At 70.1% G+C, this 16409-nt stretch overlaps 4 protein-coding genes across 4 annotated transcripts; 2 read left to right on the top strand and 2 right to left on the bottom strand.

The window, feature by feature from the left end:
* Positions 1-12: 12 nt before the first annotated feature.
* MER3 (DNA helicase) lies at positions 13-3864 on the top strand (the record flags this gene model as incomplete). Its single annotated transcript, XM_003057296.1, has 4 exons — positions 13-298; positions 421-457; positions 547-1419; positions 1461-3864. The coding sequence occupies 4 exons, from the start codon at positions 13-15 to the stop codon at positions 3862-3864; spliced, it is 3600 nt and encodes a 1199-aa protein (XP_003057342.1).
* A 212-nt stretch (positions 3865-4076) lies between these two features.
* Positions 4077-11501, bottom strand: MICPUCDRAFT_56408 (uncharacterized protein; the record flags this gene model as incomplete). Its single annotated transcript, XM_003056831.1, has 1 exon — positions 4077-11501. One exon carries the CDS (start codon positions 11499-11501, stop codon positions 4077-4079), a length of 7425 nt encoding a protein of 2474 aa, XP_003056877.1.
* A 1400-nt stretch (positions 11502-12901) lies between these two features.
* MICPUCDRAFT_62382 (uncharacterized protein) lies at positions 12902-14373 on the top strand (the record flags this gene model as incomplete). Its single annotated transcript, XM_003057295.1, is given in 5 exon segments — positions 12902-13104; positions 13112-13137; positions 13160-13263; positions 13598-13672; positions 13690-14373. Coding segments are annotated over 5 exon segments (1011 nt in total). The 5' UTR covers positions 12902-12982.
* Positions 14374-14431: 58 nt separating this feature from the next.
* Positions 14432-15184, bottom strand: MICPUCDRAFT_15487 (uncharacterized protein; the record flags this gene model as incomplete). The annotated part of the gene is made up of 1 exon (XM_003056830.1): positions 14432-15184. One exon carries the CDS (start codon positions 15182-15184, stop codon positions 14432-14434), a length of 753 nt encoding a protein of 250 aa, XP_003056876.1.
* Positions 15185-16409: the final 1225 nt, after the last annotated feature.

Raw genomic sequence — 16409 nt, 5'->3', positions numbered from 1 at the left:
CGCGCGGGCGCCATGGCGAGCCTGCCGTGGGACGACGACACCGACGACGGGCGCGTCATCGCGGCCGCGGTGACGACGCGGCGAAAGCCGCGGAAGCCCGCGGCGGCGGCGCGCCTCGCCGCGCCGCAGCCGCGCGCGTGCTACACGGACTCTGGGACGATGCAGAACTGCCGCCTGCGCGAGGTCGCGGAGCTGCCGGCGTGCTTCCGCCCCGTCTTCTCCGAGTTCCGCTACTTCAACGGCGTGCAGAGCGACATGCTCGACTTCGTCCTCTCGAGCTCGCGGTCGTTCGTCCTGAGTGCGCGTCCTTCCCGTTGCCTCCCCCGCTCGCGCGTCGCGAACGACTCGCGCGCGTCACGTGCTTTTACCCCTCGAGCGCTCACGCACAGCTGTCCACCCCTCTCCTCCTCCTCCGCGCAGGCGCGCCCACGGGCAGCGGCAAGAGCGTCCTCCTCGAGTGCGTCCCCGCCCGCGATCGCGCGCGTGGACCCCTCCCCTCGCGCGATACGCGCTCACCGCCCCGTCTCTCCCGTCCCTCCCTCGCAGGCTCGCCATCGTCCAGATGCTCCTCGCGCGCGTCGACCGCGCGAGCGGAACGTTCGAGCACCGACCCGGCGAGCTCAAGGCGATATACATGGCCCCGATCAAAGCGCTCGTTCAGGAGAAAAAAGAGGAATGGATCTCGCGGTTCTCCCCGCTCGGCATCACGTGCAAGGACATGACCGGCGACACGGACTTCACCGAGTCCACGTTCAAGGACCTCAACACCGTGGACGTCCTCCTCACGACGCCGGAAAAATTCGACGCGATGACGCGAAAGAACAAAGACCGCGGCGGGATGTCCTTCTTCGCGGACTGCGCGCTCGTGATGATCGACGAGGTGCACCTCCTCGGCGACGAGCGCGGCGGCGCGCTCGAAGCGGTCGTGTCGCGCTTCAAGGTCCTCAGAGAGCGCCCGGACATGCGACAGAAGCCGTTAGGGAACGTTCGCTTCGTCGCGTGCAGCGCGACGGTGCCGAACCTCGACGACGTCGGCGACTGGCTCGGCGCGCCGAAACCGGAGGGAAGGTTCGCGTTCGGGGAGGAGTACCGCCCGGTGAAACTGCGCACGACGGTGATCGGATACGACCCCGCGAAGAACGAGTTCATGTTCGATAAGAGGCTGAACGAGAAGCTGTTCGACGTCGTCGCGTCGCACAGCGACGGGAAGCCGACGCTCGTGTTTTGCAACTCTCGCGCCGGCTGCGTGCACGCGGCGAGGGAGCTGATGCAGAAAGCGGCGTCGTTCCGCGGCGGGCACCCGTTCGTGCGGGACGCGGTGCATAAGCGGCAGCTCAAAGAGGCGGCGTCGAGGGCGGTGAACAAGCAGCTGCAGCAGGTGATCCCGCACGGGGTCGGGTTTCACAGCGCCGGGCTCGAGTTCGCGGATCGCACTTGTGCGAGCAACTGTTCCGAGGAAGGGTCGTGACCGTGCTGTGCTGCACGTCCACGCTCGCGATGGGGGTGAACCTCCCGGCGTTTCTGTGCGTGATTCGAGGCACGCGGCAGTACGCCGGAGGCGGGGAGTACCGCGAGATGCCGCGGTCGGAGATTCTGCAGATGTGCGGCCGCGCCGGGCGCCCGCAGTTCGACGCGGAGGGCCGCGCGGTGATCATGACGCAGCGACACACGCAGAGCGCATACCAAGGCCTCGTGCACGGGACGGACCCGATCGAGAGCAACCTCGGGCGCCACCTCTCCGAGCACATCAACGCGGAGATCGCGTCCGGGGTCGTCAAGGACACCGCGACCGCCGCGCACTGGCTGCGGCACTCGTACTTTTTCATTCGCGCGAAGAAAAACCCGCGGCACTACGGCGTCGAGACGGGGACGTCCGCGGAGGAAGCGATCGAAGCTCTCGCGCTGCGCGTCATCGACGAGCTCGCGGACGCGGGGATGTGCGACCTTCGCGACGGCGGCGCGCTCGTCCTCCCCGCGCAGGGCGGGATCATCATGTCCGACATGTACGTGCGGTTCAACACGATGCGGCGGCTGATGACCGTGAACCAGGGCGCGAAGGTCCCGGACCTCCTCCTCGCGATGTCTCACGCGCAGGAATTTGAGGGGATTAAACTCCGCAAAGACGAGAAGAAGACGCTGAAGGAGTGGAACGTCTCCGAAGAGCCGATCGTCAGGTACAAGGTCATGGAGGCGAAAGGCAAGAGCGGGAAGCTCGCGGTCTCGAAAGTGATTCGCACCGCCGCGGAGAAGATCTTCGTCATGACGCAAGAGCACATGTGCGACGAGTTCGACGTCGACTTGCCGGCGTCGATGCGCATGGAGCTCGAGCTCGTGTTCTCGAACGGGCGGCGCATAATGCGCGGGGCGGCGAGGTACTACTCGACGATCACCGAGGGCGGGTTCGCCGCGTGCGTCAACGCGCTTCGGCTCGCCAAGTCGTTAGAGCTGCGGATGTGGGACGACACGAGATACCCGATGAAGCAAATCGCCGGCTGCGGGAAGAAATCCGTCCGCGCGCTCGCCGCGAACGGCGTCGTATCCCTGGACGACGTCGTGGCCGCGGACCCGCGCGCGTTAGAGCGGTACGTCAACCGCGCGTTTCCTCACGGGAACCACCTCGTCAGCGAGGTTCTGAAACTCCCGTGCAAGATGCTCGTGACCGTCGCGGTGAAGGAGTCGTGGGACCGCGGGGCCGTCGCGCACGTCGCGATTCAGCGCGCGTGTACCCCGCGCGCCGGCGCCGCGGCGACGAACGTGCCCGGGGACGAGTGCGATAATGAGAACGAGAACGTCGCCGTCACCGCGCTCGAGGACGAGGGCGACGACGCTCTCGACGCGCCGTCGCCGTCGCCGCCGACGCGGTCGTCTGGCGCCGCCGGCGCGGCGGCCGGATCCTCGCGATGGAGCGCGCAGCTCGTCGTCGGGACCACCTGGGGCGATACCCTGTTGCACAACGAGCGCATCTCGCAGGACGGCGGCGCCGCGTCCGTGGAGAACGGCATCCCGATCGAGCGCGTCGTGCCGTGCGGCGTCGTGCCGCGACCGGGGGAGGAGTACCAGATCGCCGCGCGGCTGATCTTCGAGAAGTGCGTCGGCAGAGACGTCGCCGGGTCCGTGAAAGTCGTCGTCCCGCGGTACGGGAGACACGCGCCGCTGAGCGCGACGCAGCCGTCCGAGGCGTCTCCACCGCGCGCGCTGTCCGGCGGGCGCCTCACGCCGCAGCAGTCCACGCCGCCGAGCAGCCTCGGGAAGTTGCGCCAGCGCGGCCTGGACGCTTGGCTCGGCGGAAGCGGGACGCCCGGCGGCGGAAAGGAAAACCGCGAGGACGGCGGCGACGCGGCGGCGACGCTCGCGGCGGCTCGACCGGCGGCGGCGACGGCGACCGCGGTCGCGTGGACCGAGCCGACGATCACGGCGCCGCCGCCTCGATTCTCGATGGGGAGGATCTCGCCGCGCGCGCGCCCCGCGAACGTCGAGAACGACGTCGACGACGCGGGATGGGGCGGCGGCGACGGCGGAGACAGCCCGGTCGGCGGCGAAGGCGGCGGCTGGGGCGACGACGGCGACGACGTCGTCGACGACGCGGACGTCGTCGGGGGCTGGGGGAACCCCACGTCCATCGTTGATCTCACGACCGAGCCGCCGACGTCGTCTGGCGTCGTCATCGACGAGCCGAGCGCGTCGAACAAGAAGCCGCGCGTGGGGTCGGGGACGAGCGCGGTTCCCGTTCCCGTTCCCGTCGTCGCCGCCGCCGCCACCGCCGCCGCTCCGAGCGTCCCTCCGGCGACGCCGCCCGCGCCGACGAAGGCGTTCCGCGACGACGCGTGCGGGATGGAGATGGACCTCGACTTCGACGACTGGTGAATTGGGGAGGGGGGTATTACGACGGGGGTACGCACACGACGCGGGTGACCCGCAGCGCAGACGCGCGCATCATATTACGTACGAAGACGTCGTCTCGTCACACACGTCTCTATTTCTAAATTTTGAATTCTGTTCGAAACTTACTTTTTGATTCCGCGTTCCGTCGTCGTCGTCCGTCCGCGTCGTCGTCGTCCGTCCGCGTTCCCGCCTCTTCACTCCACCGCGGGCTCGATCGAATCCGCCGCGCTGATCGCGGCGATCTCGCGTTTAATCTCCGACAGACACCGCACGAACATCCCTTGCATCTGCTCCATGGAGCTCCGCCCCTCCGCGGCGGTCGCTCTCACGGCGCCGCCGTGCACCTCCACCGCGCGCGAGCACGTCGACGAGAAATGCTCGAGTGCCTCGAGCAATCCCTCGCGCTCCTCGTCCGACATCGCGAGTTTCAGCGTGAACGGCGACGCGGGCGGCGACGACACCTGCCGCGGCGGCGACTCGCGCGTCTCTTCGCCGTCGTCGCCGCTGCCGTCGTCCTGCCACGTCACTTGCTTAGGATCGGGCGGGAAAAACGCCTCGCAAATCGTGGGCACGCCGCCGTTCACGCCCGCGGATAACGACCCTTGCAGCGACCGCTGCAGCGCGCTCAGCGACCCGGCCGCGGCGGCGGCCGCGGCGGCGTCGTCCGCGGCCGCGTTCGCGCCGGACCCGCCCATGACCGCGGCGGTCCCGCCGCCGGACTGCGCGACGCGCGTCGTGCTCTCCCACGCGTCCGCGGCGGCGGCGATGGCGCGCGCTTGCGACCGCAACATCTCCGCCGCGCTCGACGCCGGAGACATCTCGGTCACCGCCTCGGACGTCACCTGAAGGCGCGCTCGGAGCCCGGGGAACCGGCCCTCGACGTTCACGGTCGTGCGTCGGCGCCACTGCGTCCGCAGCGCCGCGACGGGGCCGGACCCGCCGAACGCGTCCAACGTCCCGGACACAAACGGCACGTCGTAGATGAACGCGTTCGTCGTGGGAAACGCGGGAAACCCGCCCCCGCCTGATCCGCCGCCGGTGTCGTCGTCGCCGTCGCCGTCGGCGCCGCTCTGCGCGTGGACCGTGTACACCGGCTCCACAGCCTGGATCTGCACGCACGCGGCGCCCGCCGGCGCGTCCCCGCCCGCGGGCAGAGGCGTCACCGGCGTGCCCTCCGGCAACCCCGCGGTGAGGCTCTTCTGCAGCCGCCGCGTCATGTCCCCGAGCGTGCGATCGCGCGGCTCGCGGTGCACCCACGTCCGACCACGGTCCTCGATGCCCCACGCGTCGCCGACGAGCTTGACGCGGTAGAACGTCGCCGGAGGCGGCGGCGGGCCGAGCGGCGGAGGGAGGATCCCGAAGCTCCCAGACCCGGACGCGCCCGCGGGTGGGAGTTGGTGAAGCGACCGGTACACGGCCGCGATGCCGGTGTGCGCGCGCGCGAGGTCGCCGAACGCGCGGCGTCGCTCCCACGCCGGGAGCGCGACTTTCGCCGCGCGCGTCGCCGCTTCGAGGTGGCCGCCGCGGACGAACAGACGGACGCTCTCCGCGATGTGCGCGAGGACTTTTTCTTCGGAAATTTCCTCGACGCCGCATCGCGACGACGTCGCCGCCGCCGCCGGGGATGCGGGAAACGCGAGGCCGTCTCGCGACAGCGATCCGCACACGCCGCGAAGCTTTTCCGCGTCGACGTCGTTCCACACGCACGGCGCGCCGACCGCGGTCGCTTGCGCCGCCGCGAGAGCTTGCATCGCGACGCTCGCCGCCGTCGCCGCCGCCTCCGCGGCTTCGACCCAGTGCTGCCCGTTCTCGAGCCGCGCGGACAGCGAACGCAGCGCTTTGCAGTGCGCCGCGGGCGCCCACGAGAGCGCCGCGGCGACGGCGGTCTCCATCTCGATCACGCTCTCGACGTCCGGGCTCGCGTCCGGTCCGGTCGCCGCGCGCGCGAGCTCCCTCAGCCTCGCCTCCGCGGACTCCAGCGCCTGGACCGTCGCCCCGCTCGCCGTCTCCCACCCCTCCGCGTGCGACGACCCGGGGTCGGGAAGACGCAACGCGTTGAGCTCCCCCGCGAGCGCGCCGCGCCTCGCCGCGGCGCCGAGCGGGGAGTACAACGCCGCGCACAGCGCGTACGTCAGCATCGGGCGCAACACCGTGACGGACCCGGCGGCGTCGAGCGCAGCCTCGAGGAGCGCGCGGACGCACGAGGACGCCTCCGCGCGTAGCTCCGGGAGCGTCTCCGCGGCGGTTCGAAGCAAGCACGTGGACGCCTTCTCGAGAAACGGGTACGGCTTCTCCCCGGGCGCGTTCGCCGGCGGCGGCGGAAACGGCTCCGGCGGCGTCGCGTCCTCCGCGCCCTTGTCCTTCTTCTTCGGAATCAGCGGCGCGAGGAGCGACGCTCGGTGGTTCCACAGCAGCCTTCGAATCAGAGGCGACATCGCGCGCCACGCGGTGACAGACTGCGGCCGACGCATCGCGGCGAGGAGCACGCCGAGGGTGCCCTCGAGGAACACGCGCGCCGGGGACGCCGCGGCGGCGGCCACCGCCGCCGCCTTCGCCGCCGCGTCGTTCGCCGCTTGCTTCTCCTGGTCCGCCCTGGTCATCCTCGCGAACACGGACACGGACCCGCTCACCGTCTTTGAAAGCTTTCGAGGCTTCGCGTCGTCGTTCAGCGCGGCGAGGCGCCACCCGAGGTGCGCCTGCCCCGCCTGCACGAGCGCGAGCGTCGCGAGCGTCGCCGCCGTGCTCAGGTGATCCACCGCGGCGCCGTCCGCGCCACCGCCTCGCGCGCCGCCGGCGTTGTCGTCCTCCTCCTCCCCGAGCGCGTCCGCGCCGTGCTCGAACGCCTCCAGGGCGTCGCACAGGAGGAACAAAAACGCCGTCAAACGCGGCGGCGGGCGCACGGTACCGTGCTCGCTCGCGCGCGGGTCCGACGCGAGCCACGTCCACAGCTGCGCTTGGTCCGCGTCTCTCGCGAGCGACAGCACCGCGGCGAGCACCTCGCGTTTCGACGCCGGCGCGAGCGCGGGGAGAATCTCGTGCCTGTGCGCGATGACGAGGCGCAGCAGCGGCGCGTGGACCGCCGCCACCGCGGCGCGCCCCGGGGTGGTCTGCAAGCGCGCGTCCCAGGCGTGGCGCGCGAGCGCGGACGCGAGCGCTTTCGCCGCGCCGCTTCGACGGTTGGAATCCGACGAGCGAAGCCCCGAGAGCGTCGCCGCCGCGAGCGCGGAGACGAGGCACTCGCGCTCGTCGTCCAGGCCCGCGCGCTCGGTCTCGCGCTCGTCCGCCATGGCCGCGGCGGCCGCCGCGGCTTCCTCGGACGCGAGATCCTCCCACGCCCACCCGGTGCCGCGCACGGTCGCGGCGGTGACGGACATGAACCGCGGCGCCGCGGCGACGGCGCCGTAAAATTCGTACAGTAGCGCAGCGCGGTGCGACCGCACGGACGCGACGTCGCTCGCCGCGCCCGCTTCCGCGGCGTTCGTCGTGAGCCGACGCACGTGCGCGGCGGCGAGCTCGCACGCGAGCGGCGCGAGCGGCGCGGAACTTTTCCCGTGCTTCCCGTCCCCGACCCTGCTCCACGCGCCCTCCGTCTTCGCGATCGCGACTTCCACCGCGGCCTCGGAGGTGGACGACAGCGAGCTATCGGACGCGGCGTCGTCGACGTCGTCCTCGATCGGCGGCCCTTCCACGTTCATGAGCTCGCTGCACAAGGACGCGAACCCGGTGTTGAGGCCGCGGGAGAGGTACGACCCCACGCTGCCGTATTTTTCATCCGACGACGCCGTCATCTCCGCGCCGATCGCGTCCGCGAGATCCCGCAACGGGAGCATGCGCTCGTCCACCCTCGACGGCTTCGCGGGCCCGCACGGCGCGGCGGCGAAGTCGAGCGACGACCTCGGGGAGTACGCGTCGTCGTCGTCCTTCGCGTTATCATCGGTCGTCGACGCCGCGGCGGCGGGTTCGGGTTCAGGTTCGGAGACGTATCGCCGCCGCGCGTCCAACGAGACGCTCCTTCCGACGAGGCCGAGGACGAACCAGCTCACCGCGCGCGCGTCCTCCGCGTCTTGATCCACGACCGCGTAGCGCTGTCCGTCCGACGTCTCCGCGCGCAGGGTCGACGCGTACAGGCTCGCGAGCGTCGGGAAGATCGGCGTCGGGATCGACTTCGGGTCTTTCGCGATCTCGTCGCCGGCGTCCTCGTCACCGGCGCCGTCGCCGTCGCCGTCCGTCCACGTCTTGTCGAGCAACGCGCACGCGGCGTCTCTCCACGCGTTCGTGCACCGCGCGTCGTCGAACACGCGCGAGACGAACGCCGCGAGCGGCGGCGACCGCGAGTCCTTCCCTCGCCCGCCCGGGACGAGCTTCTGCACGCGCGCGGCGACGCGGAGGAGCGACGCGAACGCGCGTTCGCGCAAGCCGCACGACGCGTCCGGGGACGCCGTCGGCGGCGTCGACGGCGGCTTCAGCGACGACGGCAGCGACGACGTCGGCAGCGTCGGGGTCTCAACATCGGGGGAGTGCGCCACGCCGCGACCGTGGCCGTGGCCGTTTTTCATCGGGTGCGGGGTTTGGAAATCCGGCGTCGACGTGTTGTGCGACGTCGTCGACGCGGGCGTGCCGGGCGTCTCGCTCTTCACGCTGGCGCTGAACGCCGGGGACGCTCTCGCGTCCTTCGCGGCGGCGTTTAAGTTCGTCGTCGGCGACGGCGTCGGCGCGTCCGACGCGCTCGCGCCGCCGTCGCTCCCGGCCGCGATCGCGGAGACGTCCTCCGAGGACCCGGCCGCGGACGACGCCGAGGCGCCGAGGCGCTCGTCCGCGCTGGACGAGTGCCGGCTGTGTGCCGGCGGCGCGGGGGTGGAAAACTCGGGCGTGCTCCCGCTCGCTTCCGCGCGCCATCGCTCCGCGGCTTTCGCGCGCGCGTCCGCCTCCGCTCTCGCGGCGGCGGCGGCGAGTTTCGCGGCCGCCGCCGCGGCGGCTTTCGCCGCCTCTTGGGCCATCGCCTCCGCGACCGCGGGCGGCGGCGCCGCGATGAGCGTCAACAAGACGTGCATCACCGCGGGGAGGTGCCTCAAGAGCTCGACGCCGTCCGCGTGCGATACCTCGCGAAGCGCGGCGCCGAGTTCCTTCGCGGCGGCTTTCACCGCAGCCTTCGCCGCGGGCGTGACCCCCCCGAAGCTGCTCCCGCGGTTAAAACGCTTCCAAGGCGCGCCGCCGCCTCCGCCGACTTGTTCGTCCACCGCGTGCTTCGCGTCCGCCTCCGCGGCGGCCGCGACGGCGGCGTACAGCGCCCCGAGCTTCGCGTCCGACGTGTGCACGTTGCTGCACAGGCGCAAGCGGACGTTCACGCACGGCTTCCGGTCCTCCCAGTACGGCATGTGCTGGCGCACGTTCGCCTGTAAATACTTCGGCAGGAGTTCCTTCACCGCCGGCAGCGCGAGCTCGCCGCCGTTGACGGTCGGCGAGACGTGCGCCTTTTCGCCGCCGTCCCCGCGACTCGCGTCGTCGACGACGTATTGATACTCCCGCGCGGCGGCGACGTCCGCGGCGAGCGTCTCCGGCCCCGCCGCGAGCGGCAACACCGCGTGCCCGAGCGCCGTCTCCGGGGTGATCTTCGAGCTCCCGGGGGCGCCGCCAAACATCCCGCCGCTCTCGGGTTCGCGCCCGTACACGCTCAACACGAGGTGGTGCCCGGGCTTCAGTCTCGCGGGCAGGCGCACTCGGACTTCGTGGCACCACGCGCCGCCTTTGGATTTTCCAATCGACGACGGCGTCCATCCGGAGCGCTCGAGCGAGAGCTCTCCGCTCGTCGCCGCGGGCGCCCCCGGCGACGTCAACGTCGCGCTGCTCGACGCGAACGGCGGCGGCGGCGTCGACGTCGATCCTTGGTGCGCCAACGTCTCCATCGGTTTCCCGACGCGGACGATCGCGGGGACGCCCTCGGACTCGATCTCGAGGTCGTCCTCTCTGAGTTGCACCCTCACGCGCGCGTCCTTTTTTTTCCCGAAACCCACGGCGTCCACGTACACGAACATGTCGCGCGATAAACCGCTGAGATCGTCCCCGGTGACGCCGTCGCCGTCCGCGGTCGTCTCCCACCACCACTGCGGGTCGGAGCCCTTCACCGCGAAATTCCTCAGCGCCGGCGGCGGCGGCCGACGCGTCATCTCTCTTCTCGCCTGCGCCTTGGACCGCTCCTCGCGCGTGTTCAGCGGGGTCACCTCCACGACGACTTTGCACCGTATCGGCTTGTGGCTCTTCAGCGCGTGCGCGGACGAGTACGCCGCCTCGAGCAGCGTCGCCTCGTTGTACGCCTCCTTCACGCGAAACATGCTCTCGACGACGCGTTCGCCCGCGTCGACGCCGCCGCCGCCGCGGCGAACGACGGGCACCACCGTCCACGCGACGATCCCTCGCGGCGCCACGTCGTGCGCGAAGCTCCCCGGCGGAACGTCGAGCTTCTCCAGACGTTTGTGCTCCTTCACGAGGTGCGCGGCGGTCTGCTTAGCCACCTTGTGCGTGTAAATTTTCGGATCGAACCCGCCCGCCGCGGGCGTGCGATGCGTGAGTTGGATCAGCGCCTTCATCCCGTTCGTCGCGAGCTTCGCCGGGACTGTGAACGCGCCCTCCACCTTGTCGCTCTTGTCCCGCGGCGGCCACACGAAGTGGAGATCCTCGGACAGCCGCCTGCGTTGCCCTTGCGACACGTCCACGATCGACATCGTCCCCTCGACGATCTCGAGCTCGCCGGCTTCGAACGCGATGGACGCGACGCGGATGCTAAACTTAATCGGCGCGTCCGAGGACGCGACGGTCATCGCGGCCGCGAACGCGGCGGAGACGCCGACGTTCGGGACGACGACGCCGCCGCCTTTGGGGTGATGACCGACGACGTTCGGCGAGCGCGGCGCGACGCCGTGCGAGCTCCGCGCCTTGGCCTTGTACGTCGGGTCGTACAGCTGCATGAGCGGCAGCCGCGCGACCGCGTCCGGGCGCGCGGACGCGCGACGACGCTTCGCGGACGCGTCGTCGTCGTCGAGCGCGTCGTCGTCGTCGTCGTCGTCGTCGCGGCCGTCCGAGGAGGAGGACGCGAGCGGCGGGGGATCATCCCGGGAGGCGTTCGGCGACGCGCCGTTCGTCGCGTCGTCGCTCGCGGGCGCGTACACTTGCGGCGTCAGCGAGATCCGTCGCGTCTGCGCGCGCGACGAACGCGGAGGGAGGGAGAGAAAAAGAAGAAGATGAGAACGAGACGAGATGAGGCCGCGTTCGGAGACGCGAGGCGGGCGACGGACGGGGAACGCGCGCGCGCGCGCGAGGGAGGGATCCTGTAGCGGATCTGGCGCGGCGCGACGCGCCTGCTTGAACCCGAGAACGTCTCCGCCAAGCGCGGCGCGTCGCCCCGCGCCGCGCTTCCGCCACGGTCCGTGGTACTGCTCCACGAGGCTCGCGAGGTGCGGGGCGTCGATCTCGTCCGTGGCGACGACCGCGCGCTGATCGCACGACGCCGGCTGCGACGGCGACCGCGGCGTCGCGAGCTCGCCCGGGGCGTCGCCGCCCGCGCTCGTCTTCAGCGTCGACGCCGTCTCCGGGGTTCCGTCCGCGGAGGAGAGCGGCGACGCCATCGTCCGCGTCCGCGTCGGTGGCGCGCTCCGCCGAGTGATGTGGCGCGCGCAGACGACCAACCGACGCAAGCAACGACCCGTGCCGTCTACTGTTCGATCCTGTCTGTTATGCGGGTCAACAACGGAACACGCTGATGACCCATAAGTCGTTGTCGGCGCGATCTCGCGCGGTATTTAAATGACCAAGCGCCGTAGAAAACTCGCCGGGCAGGGTCGCGTCTGCCTGTGACCCGAGCGGGGGTAAGGGTGTTTGAACGGCCGGGTTTTCCGGTCAGGCCCCGGTCGCTTACCGATCACGGCTCCGCTTCAAGCCAGCGGTCCGCAGCGGTCGCTCCCGGAGGGGAGCGGTCGTGGCGGTTGCAGAGGCGGGAATCGCGTCAGGCGGGAAACCGAGCAGCGCAAACCGTCCGCCGTTGGCAGTGAAGGGATAGGCTGTGTGAGAGCTGCTGGGGAGTTCCCTGGTTGGGGGCTCCGGTCGAACTTGCATCCGCCTGCGAGATTTTTTTTTGGCGCGCGCGATGCCCCGGGGACTCGCGGCGCGCGCGGTGTCGGCGGCGGCGGCGTCGGCGGCGGCGGGTGGGCACGCGGCGACGCGCGCGCGCGGTTCGCGCTTTTTTTGCTTGTCACTTTTTGAGCAACAACGACGACGACGAAAAATCGCGGGCGAACGAATATGCTGACAAGATCTGGTCGAGGTCGCGCACTCGCGCTTGGCGCGATGCCGCCGCAGACGCGGTCGCGGGACGCGACGCCGAAGAAGGCGGACGCGCCGCTTCCAAACGTGCGAGTGACGTCGCCGGAGCGCGGCTCGAAGCGGCGGCTCTCGCCCGGGCCGGCGCCGCGCGGCGACCGCGGAAGAGATCGCGGCGCGTCGCCGTGCCCGCCCGCGCGGTCGTTCGCGCTGAGCAGCAGCGGATGGCTGTTCGTGTACTACGTCGGCGTCGTAAAAGCGCTCGCGGAGCGCGGATATCACAAGTGCGCGGCGCGATGACGCTTCGTCCCCTCGCCTCTCTCGCGCTCTTTCGCGGCGGGACCGCCCGCGCGTCAGATCCAATCAACCCTACCTCGCTTTTTCCAAAATCTTAAAAATCGCGCGCGCTGACCCTACCCTCGTCCGATCCTCCCTCGTTCCGTCTCGCAGGAGCGCGAAGGTGTACGGCACCTCCGGCGGCGCGCTCACCGGCGCGCTGCTCTTCCTGGACATCGACCTCGACGCGCTCGCGGAGTACATCTACATATGCGCCGCGAAAGCGCGAGGGTCGTGGCGCGGCGCGTTTCTGTTGAGGGACTACTGCCGCGGCGCCATCACGCAGTTCTGCACCAAGGACGCGCACAAGATCCTTGCAGGCCGGTTAGAGATTAGCATCACGCGGATATTCCCGTGGTACAAGAACATACGCGTGAACGAGTTCCCGACGTACGACTTTTTAATTCAGTCGTTGCTGTGCAGCGCGTGCATCACGCCGCTCGCGGGGCTTCCGATGTGGCTCCCGGGCCACGGCTTGTGTTTCGACGGCGGCGTCAGCGATCTGCAGCTCGTCAAAGGGCTCGCGTCCAACGGGACGTTCTGTAAACTGCACTGCAGGAAGACGAACCCGGAGGACATCATCGTCGTGTGCCCGTTCTACAGCAGCCGCGCGGACATACGCCCGTCGAAGTACGTCCCGATGTGGTGGGCGTTTTTCCCCCCCGCGCCCTACAAGCTCAAGGAGCTGTTCGAGCTCGGGCAGAAGGACGCGCACGCGTGGGCGGACAAGCAGGACGAGAGCAGCCCGAGCTCGAGTCCGTCGGGCGCTAAGGCGGCGCACGCGGACGCGGACGAGGGCGTCGCGTCCCCGGACGAGTGGGAGTCGGACGTCTCCGAGAAGACGGCGAAGGCGCGGCGGCGGATGGAGGCGCCGGCGCCGGCGACGGCGACGGGGTGGGGGGGGTACTTTTGGTGGTGGCGTCGGCCGCGCGCCGCGAGCGCCGCGAGCGCGGAGAGCGACAGCGACGATCTGGAGCGCTCCAGCGGCGGTCTGAGCGCGGACGCGTCCGAGACTGGCTCCGACGTCGAACGCGAGGGCGTCGAGCCGAGGACGCCCAAGTCACCCATGGAGTGGGCTGCGGAATGCCAGGAGTGGTGTTCGCTGTCCGCGGAGGCGGCGGCGCGGAGAGCGGTGCGCGCGGCGACGATGGCGGCGCGCACGGCGGAGGATTTCATGCACCACGAGGCCGAGGTCGCGTTCGAGTACGCCTCCGGGGCGTTTTGCGAGGCGCAAGCCGCCGCGGAGGCGATGCGACGCGCGGCGACGCGGACGGGGAAACGCGGGACGGAGGAGGAGCGCCGGGACGCGACGGACGCGCCGGGGTACGGCCTCCCCGGGACGTTCCGGCCGCACCGTCTCGTTCTCCGGTGGATCGCGTGCGTCGTCATCTACTGCGAGCTCATGGGCCAGGCGCTGTTCTACGCGCTCGGCGCGGCGGCGGCGGTGCTGCTCCCGGGCGTGGACGCGGACAAGATGTGGCGCAGGAGTTTGGAGTTTTGCCGACCGGCGCCGCGGGTGTTGTTGCAGCCCGTGCCGATGATGCGTCCGGGCGCGCGGATCAACGCGAAGACCGCGAAGATGTTAGGGAAGCTCTCGGTGACGTACCGCGTGCTGTGCTACCTCGTGCACATGGAGACGGTCGTGTGACGCGTCGAGCGGAGCGGAGCGGCGCGGCGGCGGGCGGGGGAAGGGAGGAGTTGACGATTTCGGACGACGCGCGCGAGAGCGAGCGTCGGACGACGACGGTACGCGTATCACGTGCTCACGATGTATTAGATCGAGTCACACGCATCGCACGCGCGACATCAGACGACGACGGAACGCGTATCTCGTGCTCACGATGATGTATTAGATCGAGTCACGCACATCGCACGCGCTACTCAGCGCGCTTCTTCTCGGCGCTCACCACCACGCCTTCTCACCGCCGGTGCCCGCGACCTTGATCCCGTCGGACCCCGCGACGATGACCTGGTACGACATCCCGACGAACAAGCCGTGGTCGACGACGCCGACGGTGTTCTTCAACTCGCTCGCCGCCGCGTTCACGTCCTTGATCGGCTCCTTGAAGTGCAAGTCCACGATGTAGTTGCCGTTGTCCGTCACCGCGATCTCGTCGCCGTCGGGTTTGTTCGTGGACGACGACCCCATGCGAAGCACGGCCTCGCAGCCCTTCACGGAGGGGAGGTCCGCGATCGTGCGAAGCGTGTGCATGTGGCAGAACGGCGTGATCTCCACCGGGAGCGGGAACCCCGGACCGAGCCCCTTGCAGAGCTTGGACTCGTCCACGATGACGACGAACTTCTTCGCCATGACCTCGACCATCTTCTCGCGGAGGAGCGCGCCGCCGCCGCCCTTCACGAGCGCGAGGTCCGGGTCGACCTCGTCCGCGCCGTCGATCGCGACGTCGAGGATGGACTTTTCGTTGAGCGTGCACAGCGGGATCTTCAGCGACTCCGCCTGCTCCTTCGTCCTCACGGACGTCGGGATCGCGACGATGTCCGTGAGCTCTCCGGACGCGATCTTCTGCCCGAGGCGCTCGACCGCGAAGTACGCGGTGCTGCCCGTGCCGAGGCCGACGACCATGCCGGACTCGACGTGGTCGTCCACCGACTTGTATCCGACGAGCTTCTTGAGCTCGTCCTGCGTGGGCGCCATCGCGCGGACGGAGACGGCGCGGGGCTTGGCGGCGACGCGAGGCTTGGACTTCGCGAGGGGGGTAGCGCGGAGGGCGACGGTGGAGGAGAGCGACGCGGCGAAGGACATGATATCCGCGGCGGCGGTGCGATCGGGAATACCAACCAGATAACGCGATCGGAACTCGACGCGTGATGCGCGTGCCAGCTGGATGTCAGGCCGACGCTTCGACTGAGGGCTCGATTTCGATTTTCGAAAGCAAACAGTGGGTCAAGCGGGGGTGATTTTTTGCGTTGAAAAATTGAGTTTCACCGATGCTCGAACCGAGCTCGGTTCTCGAAATTCTTTTCCGGCATGACGCGCGCGTGCTTCGGGCGGCGCGGCGAACAACGTCGCATGTCCCGTCATCGTCAGAGCACAGCGGAGCGCGCAGCACGGCCGTCATGCGCGTCGACGGCGAGGGCGGGGACGATGCGCCCGCCCCCGCGGAGAAGCCGTCCACGTCCGCGCGGTCGTGGGACCCGCCTCCGACGCTCGCGTTCCTCACGCACCTGACGCGACCGGGAGGGTACGGCCTCGACGCCTCCGACGTCCGGACGTCCGTCTCCGCGTGGAGAGAGGCGGAGATCGTCGCGACGCTCGTGAGGAACGCGAAGAGGAAAGCCCCGGACGCGGTCGTGGGGCGCATCTTCACCGCGGTGAACCAGGACGGCATCGTCGTCCTCATCGGCGAGGCCGGACGCGGAGATGACGCGGGAGGAGGAGGAGGATCGACGGCGCGGCGCGACGACGAGAGCGACGACGAGCGACATCTGAGGGACTGCCACCTGTCCGTGTGCCACCTCGATCCGCCCGTGAACCTCGGCGCGCCGGACGGAAGGAACGCGCGCGCGGTCATGCTCGTCATGGTCCCGGACGACGGCCCGTCGAAAGAGGCGCCGTGGGCGAGAGGGATGGACCAGCACGGCGCGATGCGGACGATCAAAGCCGCGTTTCACGGCTTCGCGAGGCACGGCGCGCTGCTGAAGAGCATCGACCGCGCGGAGAAGACCGCGGAGTCGGACCGCGGGAAGGCGATGATCGCGGATCTGATCGGCGCCGTGAGCGGCGGGTTCACCCCGCGCGCGGGCTCGGGATCGGGGGAGGAGAGCGTCTTCACGTCGCCGGAGAAGAGAGAGCCGTCGTTGGACGGCGGCGGCGGCAAGAGCGGCGGCGCGCGGAAGAGCCTCTCGCTCGAGCACGATCA

This window comes from Micromonas pusilla (assembly GCF_000151265.4).
Source record: "Micromonas pusilla CCMP1545 genomic scaffold MICPUCscaffold_3, whole genome shotgun sequence".
NCBI classification, from domain to species: domain Eukaryota; kingdom Viridiplantae; phylum Chlorophyta; class Mamiellophyceae; order Mamiellales; family Mamiellaceae; genus Micromonas; species Micromonas pusilla.
The sequence above is the reverse complement of the archived record's forward strand: the minus strand, read 5'-3'. Positions and strand labels throughout refer to the sequence as shown.